This window comes from Oncorhynchus kisutch, linkage group LG15 (assembly GCF_002021735.2).
Source record: "Oncorhynchus kisutch isolate 150728-3 linkage group LG15, Okis_V2, whole genome shotgun sequence".
In the NCBI taxonomy this organism is placed as follows: Eukaryota; Metazoa; Chordata; class Actinopteri; order Salmoniformes; family Salmonidae; genus Oncorhynchus; species Oncorhynchus kisutch.
Window position 1 is genome coordinate 77,261,312 of NC_034188.2, and position 22,278 is coordinate 77,283,589.

Consider the following 22,278-nt stretch of genomic DNA (forward strand, 5'->3'; position numbering starts at 1 on the left):
CTGGGCCGTTCGCACTACCCTCTGTAGTGCCTTGCGGTCAGAGGCCGAGCAGTTGCCAAACCAGGCAGTGATGCAACCAGCAACCATGCTCCCGATGGTTCAGCTCTAGAGCCTTTTGAGGATCTGAGGACCCATGCCAAATCTTTTCAAACTCCTGAGGGGGAACATATTTTGTCGTGCCCTCTTCATGACTGTCTTTTTGTGCTTGGATCATGTTAGTTTGTTGGTGATGTGGACACCAAGGACCTTGAAGCTCTCAATCTGCTCCACTGCAGCCCTGCCTATGAGAATGGGGACGTGCTCGGTCCTCAAACACATCACAGGCTGGGAGCAGGGCACTGGAGAAATTAGGGGTATAGTGCCTTGCTCGAGGGCACAACGGCAGAAGGTAGCATACGGGACATTGAAGCTGGTAACCAAATGAAGAAAGAGACAAACACTTAATTCAGTAAAAGTCTTTACTGGCACATACTTGTAACAAGGGAGCCAAAGCTGTCTACCAGGACATAGTCTTCTCCCTAAAAACATAGCTCCTCCCCAGGTAAACCTCAACTCAAAAACAAGCTAAGAACTCTTGGTACACCAGCATTGCGATATGACATTCGTGACTATTGATCACATTCAAAATACAGAGAAGCAAGGTAATCATTGTAAAGCTACAACTCACATTCTATCTACAAAGCTGTGGATTTCCCCTCTTCTAGCCTATAAATGATGCATTCATCAAACCTTTTTGGTATTTACATTGCCAGTGAAGAGTTCCATATCGATTGTCTGTGTGTAAAGCCTACAAGAGAGGTCAGGGGTGTTGGCTTGCATGTTAGGTGTACACACTACTAGACAAAGCATGTTCAATTTATTGAGACAGAGAGCAACAAGGTTCAGAGACGTGTGGCTTTACTGCCAATGTCAACATTACAAAAGGTCCACAACACCCCCTCGTGGCCATCCTAACATTGAAGACGACATGAGAGGTCCATCAGAGGGAGGTTGTTCCTGAAATCCGGTCCTGCCGTTTCTGAAGCTGCATTTACCAGGGCTGAATATGGGCCTTAGTCAAGAAGGGATGGTGGAGGGATGTTTCTCATAGCCTCAGCCTTGGAGTACAGCAGTCAGACTATACTAACCCACTGAGGTACGGAGGATACATGTACAGAGCACAGACTCGAGAGCTGTTCTACAATGCCCCACATCAACCTGCTGCTGTGCATGAGTACACACACACACACAAAAAGGAACACATGAATGATCAAAATGAACAACCTAAAGAAATAACATGTTTAAACTTGTTTTATACACACACACACACACACACACACATTTAATATAATATATAATTGAGACAATGTCTTCCAAAGTTATGGAATAGGTGGACCAAAAGGGAACAACTTATATCAAGAACAAAGATAAATGAAATGTTCCATGAGTGAAGGAATCTTTTTTTTTTTAAGGCAAAAATGAAATGTCACAGCACTTAGTTGTGGCTCACAATGGTTGTTTCACCTGTGACCACTTCTCTATATGCCTTACGGGGAGTAGGCACGCATTAAAGACTGGTGCATCATGTGAGGGTTCCGCTCCCGTCAAAATCTGTCTACGAGAGAATACAGCGATAAGCAGATTGACTACCCTCCCGCTTTTGGGACGACTCCCTTTGTTTGAGCAGAGACAAGACCATCTCGTCATTATATACAGCATCACACCAGAATTGGAGTCAATTCCATTTCAACCCATGACTAACGCCGTTGACTTCCTAAATTGACCCCAACCCTTGTTTACATGGTCCTACTCCGGCATACTGACAAATGACTTAGTCTGTGTCTTATATTACTTTAAAAATACAAACCACAACCTTCAATATCAACCTCGTGATGAGTCTAGCTTGGCCTCATCACAAATAATAATTGATCCATGATTAAAACGTTTTCATCCTTAAATATGGAAACGTTCCAATTATTTAAAAAACAACAGATCTTTACATCAAAATAAAAAGTGAACAGATGATTCGAAAAAATGATTGACAGCTATTCTCCAGGATATTTCTGCTCAGAGGGAGTGACAGCTACTGGAAAAATGTGAATGGCTGTGTGGGGATCTGGACTGGGCTCCGGACAGGGGATTGGTCAGGCTGGTGCTGTGGTCACTCCTCCATTCTTTCTTTACTCATGACTGTTCTAACCACCAGGGGAACAAGTCAATCCACAGGGCTGCTGAAGCTACAACTCCACCACCTCTCTTTTCCCTTTAAAAGTCTCATCGACTGTGCTGTAGTGTCCTTTCTTCTCCTTGTTCAGCCGACATGCAGAATCCAAAGATATCCATGCAGATGCATAAACATAAAACTGATGTTGAAATTCAAATGGTTGTTCATACATTCTCTTCCACACACTGAAACCCATTCCTATACACAGTGCAAGCAGGGAAATGGCTACTCTTCAAGGTACACACTTCTTCTTACCCCTCTCCCACTCCCGACCCACTTTCCCTCTGTAGGAACGGTCCACACGACTTGTAACAGCAAGTTTCAGCAAGAGCACTTGTAAATTGCAGAAATATGGCTTTTAAAACCGTAACAATAAAAATAAAAATAAGTCTAAATATTTTTCACCCTCCCCCCAAAAAAAACATTGTTCTTCTTCTTTCATGTGTTTCTACATTTGTTTGGATTATTATTATTATTATTTTTATCCAGTAGTAAAAAATTAAAATAAATCATCTGCAGTGTATGGAAGGATTGATGTGTTGCTTGTCAGAGTGTTTGTGTGTGTTGGATAGGTGCAGCATGCATTTGGCTGGAGGTGGAGTGGTATTTGCTGGCATAACCCAGGGATGGTAAAGTGTTGTTGATGTTTTGATGTGCCCAGTGTAGTAGTAGTGTGGAGGGCAGACAGGTGGGGTCCTGCAGGCATGGCCAAGGGTAGCCCTGTCCTGTGCCACCTGGTCCCATCAGAATGAGAGACAGGGCCCCCAGTCTATCCACACAGGCCTGCTGAGGTCAGTCATCACGTCATGCTCTAGGATCCATGTTTTCACCACTTCATGGTGTGTGTGTGTGTGTGTCTTGTGCAAGTGTTTGTTTGAGCGTGTCAGTTTGTGTGCACACGCGCACCCATTTCCCCAGCAGTGCTAGTGTGTGAACATGTGGTAGCTTGCCTGCTCATGTGAGTGTGTGAGGTCAGTCCCGTATGCTGGCGGCAGAGTAAGAGAACTGAGGGAAGTGTGTGCGAGAGAGGTCAGTCCCGTATGCTGGCGGAGTAAGAGAACTGAGGGAAGTGTGTGCGCTGGTCCTGGTCTTCTGCGTCTAAGCTGTGGTCTGGAGTAGACAGAACCAGGAGATTTAATACACAAACAAGGAAATGTTTTATTTTTCTTCCTACAATTAAAAAACATTTTTAAACAGTGAGACAAACAAAGAGACACATTCAACTCACACTTGTCCGGGGGAGTTACGGTGATGGTCTGTGCCGTGAACTCATCGTCAAAGTATCGCGTGTCCGTCTCTGACGTCACCTGGGGCTTGAAGGGAGGCAAGAGCTTCCTCTCTACCACATCCTGCCAGTTGATGGTGGTGAAGAACATATGAGTCATCACGTCTTTGGCATCTTCTTGTCCACCTCCAAGCCTACAAAATGATCAGTAATCATCAGCATCGTCACTATTTTCTTCACTCAATATATATAAATATAAGACAGAAATACACACCTCTGCTTGGGGTCCTTTTTGAGCAGGCCAGCAAGCAGGGCCTTGGCTTCGGGGGCCAGGTTCTTGGGGAAGCGGATCTCCTCCATGAGAATGAGCTCAAACAACCGCTCGTGGTCCTGGTTGTAAAAGGGCAGTCGACCGCACATCATCTCATACATGACCACACCCAGACCCCACCAGTCCACCGCCCGGCCGTAGTCATTGTCCTCTAATACCTGGAGGGGAGAGAGATACAAAGAGAAATAGCAAATCCAATTCTATGGAATCCATCGCAATGTGAACTATTTGCAGACGGGCTGTCTATTCCGGTTGATAATCATTTACTTTACAATGGTAGAGTTATTAACTTTGTATGTTAAGCATTCTTTGCTGGATAGAGAATTATTGACTGGAAACCAATCCAAGATGAGAAACCAGCAAGGTATGCATCTGGAATTGTTAACTGGGCACACTGCCATGTACTGTTCAAAGCACAACTAGAATGTATGATTTTGTTCACTGTGCTGTAGTTACCTCAGGTGCAAGGTATTCTGGAGTCCCACAAAATGTCTTCATGGTAGCCCCGTCTGTGATTCCCTCTTTACACAGTCCAAAATCTGTGATCTTTATGTGTCCATCTTTATCCAGCATTAAGTTCTCCAGCTGGAAGAGGAAGACAGAGAGAATGAAGAGTGAGTGACCACAGGAGAATCAGCAGCAGAAAACACCACCGCTGACATGACAGCTAACTGTAGAATGGACCACAGACTTACAGGCTTTTCACCAAGAGGCTGGTGCTCAAATCAAATCACAATGTATTGTCGCATACACATATTTATATATGATGGGATGTATAGACGTTGTGGACAGAATATGTAGTATATCTGAAGAACACGTAGGATAGAATAGTCACACACACACACACACACACACACAAAGCTATAGCTGAATAGAATGGGCTTGACTAGAATACAGTATTTACATATGAAATGGGTGAAACAGTACGGAAACATTTCAAACAACAGGAAATATGGGCTGTTTTCCTTAACCCAGATTAAGCAGTCTGTGGTAGGATTGAGCCTAGTCCTATACTAATTCAGAAGCACTTTTAGTCCAAGACTGGGCTTCATCTGGGTCCAGGAAAACAGACCATATTTCATATTGTGCAAAATGTTAGTCTTGAGAATATACTTTCAATGTGAGGAGGTGCGTCAGGGAAACATCAGCCAGACATCCAGACAGGGAAGCGGCCATTACCTTCAGGTCTCTGTAGACAACGTCCTGTGAGTGGAGGTACTCCAGCGCAGACACAATCTCCGCACCGTAGAACCGTGCCCGGTCTTCTGTGAACACACGGTCTCGCGACAAGTGAAAGAACAGCTCTCCTCCGTTTGCATATTCCATCACAAAGCATAGCCGGTCATGTGTTTGGAACGCGTATTTCAGTGTCTGTGTGTGAGGTGGGGGGAGGAGTCAGAATTAGTGACCACATTTGAATCAGGTGGCTCCTTGATGAAATGTTGTAATCAGTGTTCAGTAAGGTCAGATGATGTCAGATAGGAACTCACCGTTAAGAAGGGATGCCTTGTATTCTGAAGGACTCTGCTTTCTGTTACCGTGTGTGCTACCTCATCCTTATGGAACACATCACACAAAAACACACCATGAGGGACAGACATTCACCCAGCAGTGTACAGCTGGACTTGGACTTCTGAGCCACTCAAGAACCCACAATAGAACCAAGAAGTAACAGTCATCAAAAGCAGCATACTTCCAAGGGTATGGGTGCAGAAGTCTGGCCTCGTACAGAACGGAACACTTTTCCCTATATAGTGCACTACTAGTTTTGGCCAGCGCCCTATGGGTACCGGTCAAAAGTAGCGCCATATATAAGGAACCATTTGGACGCCTCTGTCTGAGCGACTGTCATTTCCTTTGATGCCAAATGGTTACCTTAGCGATGATGACTTCTTTCCTCAGGATCTTCATGGCGTAGTACATTCCTGTGGCCTTCTCCTTCACCAGGATCACCTTACCAAACGTTCCCTTCCCTAGCAGCTTCAGGTAGTCAAAGTCACTCATGGTCTGTGGGGGGGGAGACAAACACCATGAGAGTTCAGATCTCAGGCTTATTCAAGACAGTTTGGATGACAGGATTTATTTGACCATGACAATTACAGAGTATAAGTAATAAAGAGTTTACATAGACCTGCACAACGGTTTTAGATGAAGAACGGGCAGAGAATGGAGCAGAAAACGCACCAACACACACTATGGCCCAGGTCACATAGGGAGATGGTAAACCCGCTGTGATGAGGTACTGTTACTAAGGAGGAGATATTCAGAACTAGGATACAGAGGTTCCAATGGACAAACGCAGCCACATCTAGAGGAGGGCTGTTGGACAAACACAAAGAGCACTGACAGGTATGCTAGGTTGGTAGGGGGACAGTGACAGGTCCGCTAGGTTGGTAGGGGGGCAGGAGGACAGGTCTGCTAGGGAGGCAGGAGGACAGGTCTGCTAGGGGGGCAGGAGGACAGGTCTGCTAGAGGGGCAGGAGGACAGGTCTGCTAGAGGGGCAGGAGGACAGGTCTGCTAGAGGGGCAGGAGGACAGGTCTGCTAGAGGGGCAGGAGGACAGGTCTGCTAGAGGGGCAGGAGGACAGGTCTGCTAGAGGGGCAGGAGGACAGGTCTGCTAGAGGGGCAGGAGGACAGGTCTGCTAGAGGGGCAGGAGGACAGGTCTGCTAGGGGGACAGGGGGACAGGTCTGCTAGGGGGACAGGGGGACAGGTCTGCTAGGGGGACAGGTCTGCTAGGGGGACAGGTCTGCTAGGGGGACAGGTCTGCTAGGGGGACAGGTCTGCTAGGGGGACAGGAGGACAGGTCTGCTAGGGGGACAGGAGGACAGGTCTGCTTGGTTGCTAGGGGGACAGGTCTGCTTGGTTGCTAGGGGGACAGGAGGACAGTGACAGGTCTGCTAGGTTGCTAGGGGGACAGTGACAGGTCTGCTAGGTTGCTAGGGGGACAGTGACAGTTCTGCTAGGTTGCTAGGGGGACAGTGACAGTTCTGCTAGGTTGCTAGGGGGACAGTGACAGTTCTGCTAGGTTGCTAGGGGGACAGTGACAGGTCTGCTAGGTTGCTAGGGGGACAGTGACAGGTCTGCTAGGTTGCTAGGGGGACATTGACAGTTCTGCAAGGTTGCTAGCGGGGCATTGACAGTTCTGCAAGGTTGCTAGGGGGACAGTGACAGGTCTGCTAGGTTGCTAGGGGGACAGTGACAGGTCTGCTAGGTTGCTAGGGGGACAGTAACAGGTCTGCTAGGTTGCTATGGGGACAGTGACAGGTCTGCTAGGTTGCTAGGGGGACAGTAACAGGTCTGCTAGGTTGCTAGGGGGACAGTAACAGGTCTGCTAGGTTGCTAGGGGGACAGTGACAGGTCTGCTAGGTTGCTAGTGGGACAATGACAGGTCTGCTAGGTTGGCAGCAGAACACTGACCACTTTGTTGCGGGACTTGGACATGGCCACCTCCATCTCCTCCATGCTGCTGCAGTCGCTGGGGGAGCCAAACGTGACGTCCATGGGCGCCTCTTCCTCTCGCATCTTCAGGCCGTTGGCCACCGCTTGGATCGCCCTCATCCATTCCTCCCTGGAAGGAGAGAGGAGGTTAAATGTAGATCACTTCAAGCCCAAAAGACATTAATGTACATTGACTGAGTGCATGTGTGTTTGTGTGTAGCTATGGTGGATATGAGGGTGATTAACTAGTGAGGTCAATTGAGGTCACTAATGGGGTCAATTGCAGACCTCTAATCCTGAAAGTTGGTTAAGTAAAAATAATACAACTTGGAGAAGGAGGGCATTGACCAGTTTACAGAGAAACAAACACCCACTCAACTCTTCCATGTTGTCCCTGCCTCTGGACCTTTCTGTTCTCACCTTTCTTCGTTACTCTCCACGTGGAAGGTGCGCTCTATGACTGTGGTCCACTGTAGGCAGCGGATGACAAACGTGTTGGGCCTGGGCCGTTCTGTCTTCATCAGCTGGCACTCTGCAGACAGGGAGTAATCGAGAAGTTAGAGTGTGCTACTCTAGACACTGAGTGAATCTCAATGGTCGTCCCTCGATTCCTCTCCTCCAGTCTTCTCTAAAAACCTTTAAAAATCTTATGATGTGAGGAGAGGAAACACAAGGAATAATAAAAAATGAAATAAAAAAAATTAAGAGAGCCAATCTGTGTGAACACCACCAAGCAACTCTCATCCAAGTACCACCAGGCTCTAGAAGTTTTCCCAAAACTGACAGAGACCAACCTGCCACAGAGAAGTTGTTGAGGGGTGGGAGGCTGTGGTCGGACGACATCTCTGGTTTCTCCTTGTAGCCGATGAAGGAGCCATCGCTCTTCAGGATGAAGTACCGCGGCCTCCACGTCTTAATGTACTCTCCTGCAGGGAGCGGGAGTTAGAGAGGGGGGAGAGCGGGAGTTAGAGGGGCACATGAGCCATACATACAGTGGAGAGAACAAGTATTTGATACACTGCTTACAAAGCATGTAGAGGTCTGTAATTGTTATCATAGGTACACTTCAACTGTGAGAGACGGAATCTAAAACACAAATCCAGAAAATCACATTGTATGATTTTTAACTTAAGATATAGGGGGCAGCATTTTCACTTTTGGATAAATAGCGTGCACAATTTCAACTTCCTGCTACTCATGCCAAGAATAGAATAGGATAGAAAACACTGAAGTTTCTAAAACTGTTTGAATCATGTCTGAGTATAATATAACTTATGTAGCAGGCAAAACCCAGAGGACTAACCGTTCAGATTTTTTAAAAAGTGTTTTTTTAAAGTCTGTCTGTTCACTGAGGTCTCATTGGGAGACGATATTTCTTAGGAACTTGTTTTCAGTTCCTACCGCTTCCACTGGATGTTACCAGTCTTTGGAATTTGGTTGAGGTTATTCATTTGTGCAATGAAGAAGTACGGCCATCTAGGAACTGCGTAACACGGTTGAGAGTTGCGCAAGACTTGAAAAGTAGCTTGGTTTGTTGTCTTCCTGTATTGAACACAGATAGACCAGTCTTCAATTTGATTGACTATTAACGTTTAAAGATCAATAAAGTTGTATTATAAAAGTAGTTTGAAATGTTTTGGCAAAGTTTACAGGCAACTTTTGAAATATTTTGTAGTGACGTTACGCAATTTGGAAGCTGTTTTTTTCTGGATCAAACGCACCAAATAAATTGACATTTTGGATATATATGGACGGAATTAAATCAAACAAAAGGACCAATTGTGATGTTTATGGGACATATTGGAGTGTCAAAAAAAGAAGTCCGTCAAAGGTAAGGCATGTTTCATATTTTATTTCTGCGTTTTGTGTAGCGGCTGCAGGGTTGAAATATGCTACCCTCTTTGTTTACTGTTGTGCTATCATCAGATAATAGCTTTTTATGCTTTCGCCGAAAAGCCTTTTTAAAATCTGACATATTGGCTGGATTCACAACGAGTGTAGCTTTAACTTAGTATCTTACATGTGTGATTTAATGAAAGTTTGATTTTCCCTGGCTGCATTTTCCCTGGCTTTTGGCCAAGTGGGACGCAAGCGTCCCCAATACCATAAGAAGTTAAGTAATTAATTTGCATGACATAAGTATTTGATCACCTACCAACCAGTAAGTATTCCAGCTCTCACAGACTGTTAGTTTTTCTTTAAGAAGCCCTCCTGTTCTCCACTCATTACCTGTATTAACTGCACCTGTTTGAACTCGTTACCTGTATAAAAGATAACTGTCCACACAGACTCCAACCTCTCCACAATGGCCAAGACCAGGGAGCTGTGTAAGGACATCAGGGTAAAATTGTAGACCTGCACAAGGCTTGGATGGACTACAGGACAATAGGCAAGCAGCTTGGTGAGAAGGCAACAACTGTTGGCGCAATTATTAGAAAATGGAAGAAGTTCAAGATGACGGTCAATCACCCTCGGTCTGGGGCTCCATGCAAGATCTTACCTCGTGGGGCATCAATGATCATGAGGAAGGTGAGGGATCAGCCCAGAACTACACGGCAGGACCTGGTCAATGACCTGAAGAGAGCTGGGACCACAGTCTCAAAGAAAACCATTAGTAACACACTACGCCGTCATAGATTAAAATCCTACAGCGCACGCAAGGTCCCCCTGCTCAAGCCAGCACATGTCCAGGCCCGTCTGAAGTTTGCCAATGACCATCTGGATGATCCAGAGGAGGAATGGGAGAAGGTCATGTGGTCTGATGAGACAAAAATAGAGCTTTTTGGTCTAAACTTCACTCGCTGTGTTTGGAGGAAGAAGGAGGAGTACAACCCCAAGAACACCACCCCAACCGTGAAGCATGGAGGTGGAAACATCATTCTTTGGGGATGCTTTTCTGCAAAGGGGACAGGACGACTGCACCGTATTGAGGGGAGGATAGATGGGGCCATGTATCGCGAGATCTTGGCCAACAACCTCCTTCCCTCGGTAAGAGCATTGAAGATGGGTCGTGGCTGGGTCTTCCAGAAAGACAACGACCCGAAACACACAGCCAGGGCAACTAAGGAGTGGCTCCGTAAGAAGCATCTCAAGGTCCTGGAGTGGCCTAGCCAGTCTCCAGACCTGAACCCAATAGAAAATCTTTGGAGGGAGCTGAAAGTCCGTATTGCCCAGCGACAGCCCCGAAACTTGGAAGGATCTGGAGATGGTCTGTATGGAAGAGTGGGCCAAAATCCCTGCTACAGTGTGTGTGCAAACCTGGTCAAGAACTACATGAAACGTATGATCTCTGTAATTGCAAACAAAGGTTTCTGTACCAAATATTAAGTTATGCTTTTCTGATGTATCAAATACTTGTCATGCAATAAAATGCAAATTAAATGACTTAAAAATCATACAATGTCATTTTTTGGATTTTTGTTTTAGATTCCGTCTCTCACAGTTGAAGTGTACCTATAATAACAATTACAGACCTCTACATGGTTTGTAAGTAGGAAAACCTGCAAAATCGGCAGTGTATCAAATACTTGTTCTCCCCACTGTATTAGGGTTTATGTTTAACTAATTCTGAGTAAAGTGGACACAGTGTTCTAGAAACAGAGTAACAGACACAGTGAAACAGCAACTAGTGAAGCTCAGCTCACCCCTCTTATGGAGCCAGCCCTCTCTGACCACACTGATGTCGTTCATGCTGGGGCAGAGGACGGAGGGTTGCTGGGTGTCAGGGTGGGGTCACAGGGGGAATAGGGGGGGGGGGGGGGCTGTGACTGTTGGCGAAGGGCGTCAGATGTGTCTCTGACAAAAACGTCACTCAATACCTGGGGGACAGAAAGACCAAAGATAAAGATATTAGCCGCAATTGAAAGAGAATACATATTCATTGATTATTATTACAAATGAAAAGCTGAGTACTGATGATCATGAAAACACGTCACTGCGTTGGCTTATGACAATGGAAAATAATTGCCCACATGACAATTACATAAACATCACTTTCCAAGATGTGTGTGTAATGTAAACTGGAAATAAGAGGCAATGTCAGATAGGAAAAACACTGTTGCATGGCAGGGGGTGTGGCAATGAGCGTGGTTGGTCGTCGGGGAGGCTACATTTTAGAGTACATTATAGAGGCCCCCATCTTGGTGCCGCAGAAGCCAATTTCCTGCAAATTGTACAAATTTCTCCATTGAGCTGAGAGAACATTTTGCCGTTTTAAAGCCAGTTTCCTGCAATTCTATAGATTTTGCCCGGGTGTTCTTTTGCTCAAACATAAAATACTTCTAAATTCATTGTTTTTTGAATGTTCTATTCTGCCTGTCTAGCTTCTATTTTGTAAGTTCTTAAAGATTATATATAAAAATAAAATGTAAATAAATAAATAATATATATAAAAATAAAATGTAAATAAATAAATAATATATATAAAAATAAAATGTAAATAAATAAATAATATATATAAAAATAAAATGTAAATAAATATATATATATATATATATATATATATATATATATATATATATATAAAAATAAAATGTAAATAAATATATATATATATATATATATATATATATATATATATATAAAAATAAAATGTAAATAAATAATATATATAAAAATAAAAAATATATATATATATATATATTTATTTATTTATTTATACCACGTTTTTCCATCTCTAATAATAATAATAATAATAATAAAGAAAAACTTGACTTAGGTGGCATGAAAAAAATAAAAAGTAGGATTACAATGTCAGAAGGCTACTTTGTGATGGTCACCTGTACAATGGTAGAGTAAGGGATAGTACATTACAGCCTTAATCTAATTAAATCCATTTTAAACACACAATAGCAAAAACAGGGTTTAGACAAATCACATTTACAGTTGAAGTTGGATGTTTACATACACCTTAGCCAAATACATTTAAACTCCGTTTTTCACAATACCTGACATTTAATCCTAGTAAAAATTCCATGTCTTCGGTCAGTTAGGATCACCACTTTATTTTAAGAATGTGAAATGTCAGAATAATAGTAGAGAGAATTATTTATTTCAGCTTTTATTTCATCACATTCCCAGTGAGTCAGAAGTTTACATACACTCAATTAGTATTTGGTAGCATTGCCTTTAAATGGTTTAACTTGGGTAAAATGTTTCAGGTAGCTTTCCACAAGCTTCCCACAATACGTTGGGTGAATTTTGGCCCATTCCTCCTGACAGAGCTGGTGTAACCGAGTCAGGTTTGTAGGCCTCTTTGCTCGCACACGCCTTTTCAGTTCTGCCCACACATTTTCTATAGGATTGAGGTCAGGGCTTTGTGATGGCCACTCCAATACCTTGACTTTGTTGTCCTGAAGCCATTTTGCCACCACTTTGGAAGTATGCTTGGGGTCATTGTCCATTTGGAAGACCCATTTGCAACCAAGCTTTAACTTCCTGACTGATGTCTTGAGACGTTGCTTCAATATATCCATATAATTTTCCTCCCTCATGATCCCATCTATTTTGTGAAGTGCACCAGTCCCTCCTGCAGCAAAGCACCACCACAACATGATGCTGCCACCTCCGTGCTTCACAGTTGGGATAGTGTTCCTCGGCTTGCAAGCCTCCCCCTTTTCCTCCAAACATAACGATGGTCATTATGGTCAAACAGTTCTGTTTTTGTTTCATCAGACCAGAGGACATTTCTCCAAAAAGTACGATCTTTGACCCCATCTGTAGTTGCAAACCGTAGTCTGGCTTTTATTCATGGTGGTTTTGGAGCAGAGGCTTCTTCAATGCTGAGCTGGTTTCCTCCAGCATCTTCACAAGGTCCTTTGCTGTTGTTCTGGGATTGATTTGCACTTTTCGCACCAAAGTACGTTCATCTCTAGGAGACGGAACACTTCTCCTTCCTGAGCGGTATGATGGCTGCGTGGTCCCATGGTGTTTATACGTGCGTACTATTGTTTGTACAGATGAACGTGGTACCTTCAGGCCTTTGGACATTGCTCCCAAGGATGAACCAGACTTGGAGGGAGGTCCACCATTTTTTTTCTGAGGTCTTGGCTGATTTCCCCATGATGTCAAGCAAAGAGGCACTGAGTTTGAAGGTAGGTCTTGAAATACATCCACAAGTACATCTCCAATTGATGTCAATTAGCCTCGGAAGATTCTAAAGCCATGACATAATTTTTCCCAGCTGTTTAAAGGCACAGTCAACTTAGTATATGTAAACTTCTGACCCACTGGAATTGTGACACAGTGAATTATTTGCAAAATAGTCTGTCTGTAAACAATTGTTGGAAATATTACTTGTGTCATGCACTGTATATCATTAACGTTTATGAATTAGCAAATTATCTAGCCTAGGCAGCCAATGTGCATATCTAGCCTAGTGCATATCGAGCAGCCATTATTGGCTTCATATCATCATATATAGCTATTTCTTTACATAACCAATATTTACAGTTACACCCCTGTTTCTGCATGAACATTTTGTTGCTCTCAAAACATCTTGAGTAGTCTGATGGTGCCCAGAATATATTGTTTGCAACTTATTTGGCTTTCCACTTCTGGGAGTACTTGGCCCATCCACAGGGGGTACTTGAGAAGACTCATGAGACCATAGGCCTACTGGTAAAATATACATAAAGGGGTACTTCAGTGGTACTCTGAACAGAGCAAAATGTACTTGGTGTTACATTAACTGAATAAGGTTGGGAAACCATTGCTCTACAGGCTATTTAAATACATTTTTTGTAGAATTCATACAATCTTAAGGTTAAAATCACTTGTTTTCATAATTCAGCTGCTTGGCCAGGATAATTTTAATACTGTGCTACAATTGCTCCAACCCTAGCAGTCTTGACAACCTCACGTGCCTAGCAAGAGACAACAATAGTCATGTCATTCATGTAAATGTTATCCAACATATAGACGTTAATGCTCTGGACAGTACAATAACAAACATTTGCCCATAAAACATGCAGACAGTGAGAAACTTTAAGTGAAATAATCTGTCTGTAAACAATTGTTGGAAAAATTCCTTGTGTCATGCTCAAAGTAGATGTCCTAACCTAACCGACTTGCCAAAACTATAGTTTGTTTACAAGACATTTGTGGAGTGGTTGAAAAAAAGCCTGGAGTCTTCTTTGGTAGGACGCTACAAGCTTGGCACACCTGTATTTGGGGAGTTTCTCCCATTCTTCTTTGCAGATCCTCTCAATCTCTGTCAGGTTGGATGGGGAGTGTCGCTGCACAGCTATTTTCAGGTCTCTCCAGAGATGTTCGATCGGGTTCAAGTCTGGGCTCCGGCTGGGCCACTCAAGGACATTCAGAGACTTGTCCCGAAGCCACTCCTGTGTTGTCTTGGTTGGGTGCTTAGGGTCGTTGTCCTATTGAAAGTGAACCTTCGCTCCTAGTCTGAGGTCCTGAGCACTCTGGAGCAGGTTTTCATCAAGGAGCTCTCTGAACTTTGCTTCATTCAGCTTTCACTCGATCCGGACTTGCCTCCCAGTCCCTGCGACTGAAAAACATCTCCACAGCATGATGCTGCCACCACGCTTCACCGTAGGGGTGGTGCCAGGTTTCCTCCAGACGTGTTGCTTGGCATTCAGGCCAAAGAGTTCAATCTTGGTTTCATCAGACCAGAGAATCTTGTTTCTCATGGCCTAAGAGTCTTTAGGTGCCTTTTGGCACGCTCAAAGCGGGCTGTCATGTGCCTTTTACTAAAGGCCCGATTGGTCCTGCAGAGATGGGGGAACCTTCCAGAAGGACAACCATCTACACAGAGTAACTTTGGAGCTCTATAGAGTGACCATCGGATTCAAATCAAAATAAAATAAAATTGTATGTCACATGCGCCGAATACAACGGGTGTAGACCTTACAGTGAAATGGTTACTTACAAGCCCTTAACCAACAACGCTTTAAGGAGTAAAGAAAAAAGTATGAAGTAAAAATTAAATAAAAGACAAACAGATAGTAGCAGCAGCATAAAAGAGGGGTGTGGGTAGCCCTTTGATTAGCTGTTTAGGAGCCTTATGGCTTTGGGGTAGAAGCTGCCTTTGGACCTAGACTTGGTGTTCCTGGTTCTTAGTCGACTCCCTGGCCAAGGCCCAAACTTCTTCCATTTAAGAACGATGGAGGCCACTGTGTTCTTGGGGACCTTTAATGCTGCAGAATTTTTTTGGTACCCTTTCCCAGATCTGCGCCTCGACACAATCCTCTCTTGGAGCTCTACGGAAAATTCCTTCGACCACATGGCTTGATTTTTGCTCTGACATGTACTGTCAACTGTGGTGTGTACCTTTCATAATCATGTCAAATCGATTGCATTTACCACAGGTGGAAACAGGATGCACCGGAGCTCAAATTCGAATCTCATAGCCACGGGTCTGAATAATTTATATATTTTTTCACCTCTTTTTCATGATATCCAAGTGGTAGTTACAGTCTTGTCCCATCGCTGCAACTCCCGTACGGACTCGGGAGAGCCGAAGGTCGAGAACCGTGCGTCCTCTGAAACATGACCCCGCCAAGTCGCACTGCTTCTTGACACAACGCTCGCTTAACCCAGAACCCAGGCACACCAATGTGTCGGAGGTAACACCGTACACCTGTCGATCATGTCAGCGTGCATTGCACCCGGCCCGCCACAGAAGTCGCTAGAGCGAGATGGGACAAGGACAAACCGGCCAGCCAAACCCTCCCTTAACCCACACAACGCAGGGCCAATTGTACGCCGCCACATGGGTCTTGCGGTCAAGACAGGCTGCGACACAGCCTGGGATCGAATCAGGATCTGTAGTGATGCAGATAGACCTGCGTTGCTGTGCTTTAGAACGCTGCACCACTCGGGATGCTAGGGTCTGAATACTTATGTACATAATGAATCTGTTTTAAATGTGTTCCTAAATTTTATAATAAGGCTGTAACGTAACATAATGTGGAAAAAGGTGTCAATACTTCCCGAATGCACTGTAAATGTGTTGGTAACATTTTCAGTGGCCATTTTTAAAAGTAGTCCTTGTGCATAGTTCTATTGTTTGTTAAAACCTCTTAAGGATCTGACCCTTTTTTCAATTTCTGCCTAAAATGACCAAATCTAACTGCCTGTAGCTCAGGACCTGAAGCATTTAAAAGGAAACACTTTGAAGTTTGTGGAAATGTGAAATTAATGTAGGATAATTTAACATTACATCTGGTAAAAGGTGATACAAAGAAAATAAACATGAGTTTTGTTTTTGTACCATCTTTGAAGAGAGAAAGAGAACGGCCATAATGTATTATTCCAGCCCGGGTGCAATTTGGATTATGGCCACTAGATGGCAGCAGTGTATGTGCAAAGTTTTAGACTGATCCAATTAACAATTACATATCTGTTCAAAATGTCAAAACTTATGCCCTAACTGTTCCAAACTGTTATGGTTGGGAAGCATGTGGATGCCTTTACAGGCATGCAGGTGTAAAATGAGAGCAAAAATAAATAAAAATTTGGACCAGCAAGGCTGACGTTTTTTATTAAATCATCAAGTCTCTGTTGACTGACTCCTCTTTCTGATTCTGGCCCGTGTGTATGTGAATCCTCATCACCAGAAAGTGTTGGGTCAGTGTCTGTTCTGCAGCCAGCTCTGTTCAGTTAGAGCCCAGCGGCCACCTGTCTCAGCTTGCCCTGGCACAGGCTGGCCGTACTACTGGTTACCATGGGCAACGCACTGCCGAATAATCCCCACCTTGTGATGCACTGCCCACCGGCTGTTACACAACTAGGCTACACAATCAAATAACTGCCAACTACCTTTCATCTCCCCACCCCCCGCTGCTGCTTCCTTATCTCATTTACCCAACTCATACACACGTGAAGTCCTCTAGAGCAGGGATTCCCAAACTTTTTCACTCGGGCCGCCATTCCAGCATTGGGGAACATCTTGCCTCCCCCCGCGCACGATCCACGTCTATTTCTATGCGCACAAGCACTGCCGATGACACAAACTGTTCACATCCCTCTTGTTGGTGGAGACATTTTGTGGGTTTAAAGCAAATTTTCTTGCAATTCTATACATTTTGCCATGTCTATTCATGTGATATTTGAGTGACTAAAACAATATATATGGGCTAGAAAACATGACCAGAAGAACTGACGATGCAATACCCAAGGTGCATTCTACAATTACAACTTTAAAGAGTAAGTTGAGTTCCTGCCGACCCCTCAGTTTGGGAACCATTGCTCTAGAGGAACAAGACAAACAGAACTAGTGCTACAATCATGGTAGTAACATGACCTTATTGGGTCAAATCTTTTGCAGCTAGCTTGAGCTGTCACCTCTTTTCGGTTTGTTTACCCATTACTCTGACTTCCAACTGACATTTCAAAAGAAAATGGCATGATGCAAGTCGTAATGACAGATGGAGGTAGGCAACAGTACTGGTACTCTGGTGTTGCCAGGTAAAGAGATGAGCTCTCTACTGGTATGTCACTAGCGATTTGTTTTGTTCCAAGGGATGGGCAACATGCCTGAACACTGCAGTGTCAAATCTCAAATTAGACCTACAAAGTAGAGGTCGACCGATTATGATTTTTCAACGTCGATACCGATTATTGGAGGACCATAAAAGCCGATACCGATTAATGTGCCGATTTATTTATTTGTTTGTAATAATGACAATTACAACAATACTGAATGAACACTTATTTTAACTTAATATATTACATCAATAAAATCAATTTAGCCTCAAGTAAATAATGAAACATGTTCAAGTTGGGTTAAATAATGCAAAAACAAAGTGTTGGAGAAGAAAGTAAAAGTGCAATATGTTCCATGTAAAATATGTGCCATGTAAGAAAGCTAACGTTTCAGTTCCTTGCTCAAGAACATGAGAACATATGAAAGCTGGTGGTTCCTTTTAACATGAGTCTTCAATATTCACAGGTAAGAAGTTTTAAGTTGTAGTTATTATAGGAATTATAGGACTATTTCCCTCAATACTATTTGTATTTCATTAACCTTTGACTATTGGATGTTCTTATAGGCACTTTAGTATTGCCAGTGTAACAGTATAGCTTCCGTCCCTCTCCTCGCTCCTCCCTGGGCTCGAACCTGCAACATAACGACAATTTGCGCACGCTAACTTGCTAGCCATTTCACTTCGGTTACACAAGCCTCATCTCGGGAGTTGATAGGCTTGAAGTCATAAACAGCGCAATGCTTGACGCACAATGAAGAGCTGCTGGCAAAACTCACGAAAGTGCTGTTTGAATGAATGTTTACGCATCTGCTTCTGCCTACCACTGCTCATTCAGATACTTGTATGCTCAGTCAGAATATATGCAATGCAGGACACGCTAGATAATATCTAGTAATATCATCAACCATGTGTAGTTAACTAGTGATTATGATTGATTTATTGTTTTTTTATAAGATAAGTTTAATGCTAGCTAGCAACTTACCTTGGCTTATTGCATTCGCCTAACAGGCAGTCTCCTTGTGGAGTGCAACGAGAGAGAGGCAGGTCGTTATTGCGTTCGACTAGTTAACTGTAAGGTTGCCAGATTGGATCCCCCGAGCTGACAAGGTGAAAATCTGTCGTTCTGCCCCTGAACAAGGCAGTTAACCTAGGCCGTCATTGAAAATAAGAATGTGTTCTTAACTGACTTGCCTAGTTAAATAAAGATTAAATAAAGGTGTAAAAAAATAAAATAATAATAACTAGGCGCCCAAAAATACAGATTTCCAAGTTTTCATAACATCGGCCCTAATTAATCGGCCATACCGATTAATCGGTCGACCTCTACTACAAAGCACAATCCAAACTGCAGCTCATCATGGCAACTGGTCTCCTGGCCAATAGATTGACATGTGAGTTTCAAAGAATCACATGTGAAGTTGTTCTGCTTTAGAGGATGAGCTTTTCCCTTCATCAACTAATAGGTCAGATGTCTGTTGGGATCCAAAACATTTTGCTTCCCATCTCCAAGATGGCAGAAATAGCATAACATTATATATTTTAGTCATTTATTTGACACACTGATTCAGAGCAACTTAGAGGAGCAATTACGGTTAAGTGCCTTGCTTAAGGGCATATCGACTGATTTTCCACCTAGTCAGCTCGGGGACCTTTGGTTACCTGTCCAAAGTTCTTAAAAGGAAAACTCCACCCAAAAACTATTAGTCCATTATTGATATAGTCCCAAAGTTTTGCATGTCAGCAATCAAGTTTAAGACATTTAACTTTGAAAATAGAGACTAATGAAACAAATACCGAAAGACCATTTTTGGGTGAAATTGTCCTTTAACCGTTAGGCTACCTGCCTCCCCACAGGGGAACCAGCATTATCAATTCCTAGAAACACAATGGGACTGCTACAGGATAGGCTACATAGATTTAACCATATTCTATTGGGAGAGGAGTAGTCAAATGTTCAATGATTATTTGTTAACAAAATAAAATGATAAACAGTGAGAGGGGCCTGACATTACACAGAAGTGACTGGTGTCTGTTTGAACTGTACTGTTTGCAGAGATAAAATCCAATGGATCCCTTCCACTTAGTCAATTCCAAATATATTATTAAAATAATCAAGTGTAAATCTGTGGCCTGTTTAATGGGTTGATTTAGATGAGAACTGGGTACCAGTAAGACACTTGAATTGATACAAATTCAAACACAAATAACAGCATCAACTAGGTGGGTAGGTTGCTACTTTCAAAAGAAAAACTTGCGTGTGGGTGACATGACTTAGCCAAATAACATTACTGCATGAAACAAGAGGCTACCTCTACTGAAGCCTTAAATGACCGGGCCTTTTCAGAGTAGCGTTACGTCGAACGGTGACCAGGAATCGATATTAGCCGACTCAAGTCATCATAAATCGTGGAGTTTAGTTTAATCGGCTAGGTCGCCATCTACACCTGCCCCTTGTAAAAATGTTGTTGACAGATAAAATGACACCACTGCATAGAGGCGTGGGTGAATGAACAACAATGGATAATGGTTAGTTAACACACTCTGAACTAAATTCGCCTCTGCAGGACCTGCTGTGAACAATGGCCGGTTAGCTTAGCCATCTGGCTATCTCTACCTAGCTACCAATGACTGATGTTTACAAAATGAAGTTACAATTAGCCATCCTGTATGTCCTACTGAAATTAATAGCCAACTAGCGTAGCTAGCTAACATTAACTAAGCAACGTTAGCAAGACAAAACGTTAACCTTAGTAGATAGCTAGTTACTTACTAAACATGCTAAAATAAGGCCAAAGATGCCGGTAACCTGTGAAAGTTAGCCAACGACCTGACCAATTTGTTCACATTAACGTTATCAACCAAACAAACTGCTAGTTACCAACAAAGACATGGCTTGATTAGTCATTTTCATCAGCTCTATTGGTGGTCCAACATGTACGGAGTGACAAGACAAGGAGGGCCTTTAGCATCTGGCAAAATAATACTTGAATCAGTTATAGAACCCATTGCCCTTTATGGTTGTGAGGTCTGGGATCCGCTCACCAACCAAGAATTCACAAAATGGGACAAACCACAAATTAAGACCCTGCAGGCAGAATTCTGCAAAAACATCCATCTTCCTTATACAATGTAAAACACAAAATAAAGCATGCAGCGCAGAATTATGCCTAGAACCGTTAATTATCAAAATCCAGAAAAGTGACGTTAAATTCTACAAATTCTACGAAGAAAAGATTCCCTAACCTTCCATAACAAAGTCAACACCTAGAGAGAGATTAACCTAGAGAAGAATCCCCTAAGCAAGCTGGTCCTGGGGCTGTGTTCACAAACAGACCTCACAGAGCCTCAGGACAGCAACACAATTAGACCCAACCAAATCATGAGAAAACAAAAAAATTATTGCTTGACACATTGGAAAGAATTAACAAAAAAACAGAGCAAACTAGAATGCTATTTGGCCCTAAACAGAGAGTACAGAGGGAGAATAACTGACCACGTAACTGACCCAAAAGTAAGGAAAGCTTTGACTGCACAGACTCAGTGAGCATAGCCTTGCTATTGAGAAAGGCCGCCGTAGGCAGACCTGGCTCCCATGAGAAAACAGGCTATGTGCACACTGCCCACAAAATGAGGTGGAAATTGAGCTGCATTTCCTAACCTCCTTCCAAATGCATGACCATATTAGACACACATATTTCCTTCAGATTAAACAGATCCACAAAGAATTTGAAAACATATTACATTTTGTTCCCATATCTATCGGGTGAAATGCCACATTGTGCCATCACCGCAGAAAGATTTGTGACCTGTTGGCACAAGGGCAACCAGTTTAGAACAAACACCATTGTAAATACAACCCATATATGTTTATTTTCCCTTTTGTACATAATTATGACACTGTACATAGCCATATGACATTTAAAATGTCTTTATTCCTTTGAAACGTTTGTTAATGTAATGTTTACTGTACATTTTGTATTGATTATTTCACTTGCTTTGGCACATGTTTCCCATGTTAATAAAGCCATTTGAATTGAATAGTAAATTAACGTTTTACTGCCTATAGTTGTGTGTTGTTAGCAGCTAGCTGGCTAACATTCGCTGGTTAGTTCCTAACAGATAGTTCTCAATCATTCGAGTTCTGCGTCGACTGACGATAAGCTCCTTACCTTGACTTCTGTAGATACTTTAGCCAAAGAGACCCTCTCCCCGAAATAATAGCAAACTGGATAACGCTCTCACGAAGTAGCAAATCCTCTGCAGATTCTCCAAGGTGGTGTATTGATCTCTGTCTCACATCCTCCAAAAAATAACCAACGAATGCCAGCTGAGCTTGTTTTTCTTCCCACAACGGCGGCGTGTTATTGCAGGTTAGTTAGCTAACTTAGCATAACGTTAGTAAAACGGTGGTCGTGTAAACTCGCGAATTATACGTTAGTTTTTACTAGTAAACTTTTAAAGAATTACAAATCGTTATGATTTGGAATTACAGTTCATATGTATTTTTTTACGTTTTACGTTATAACAATCTTTGCTTTTACCTTCAGTCCCCTGTTATTGCTGGTGCTTCAATTATAATCAGCAGGCCCCGTCCAAACGCTCACAAACAGGATATGACGTTTTGAGAGGC

The 22,278-nt window shown here is 43.0% G+C and overlaps 1 protein-coding gene across 2 annotated transcripts; it reads right to left on the bottom strand.

Annotated features, from left to right (window-relative positions):
* Window positions 1-440: 440 nt before the first annotated feature.
* akt2 (v-akt murine thymoma viral oncogene homolog 2) lies at window positions 441-22,271 on the bottom strand. Of its 2 annotated transcripts, none has more exons than XM_031791141.1 (12): window positions 22,190-22,271; window positions 10,845-11,018; window positions 7,995-8,126; window positions 7,621-7,732; window positions 7,180-7,330; window positions 5,635-5,766; window positions 5,250-5,315; window positions 4,939-5,130; window positions 4,216-4,344; window positions 3,703-3,917; window positions 3,432-3,622; window positions 441-3,313 (listed from the first exon to the last, which is right to left on the bottom strand). In XM_031791141.1, exons 2-12 carry the CDS (start codon window positions 10,888-10,890, stop codon window positions 3,234-3,236), a joined length of 1,446 nt encoding a protein of 481 aa, XP_031647001.1. In that variant the 5' UTR covers window positions 10,891-11,018; window positions 22,190-22,271; the 3' UTR covers window positions 441-3,233. The 2 variants fall into 2 exon arrangements, with proteins under 2 accessions (XP_031647001.1, XP_020359120.1); XM_020503531.2 differs by having other exon boundaries at window positions 21,818-22,270.
* Window positions 22,272-22,278: the final 7 nt, after the last annotated feature.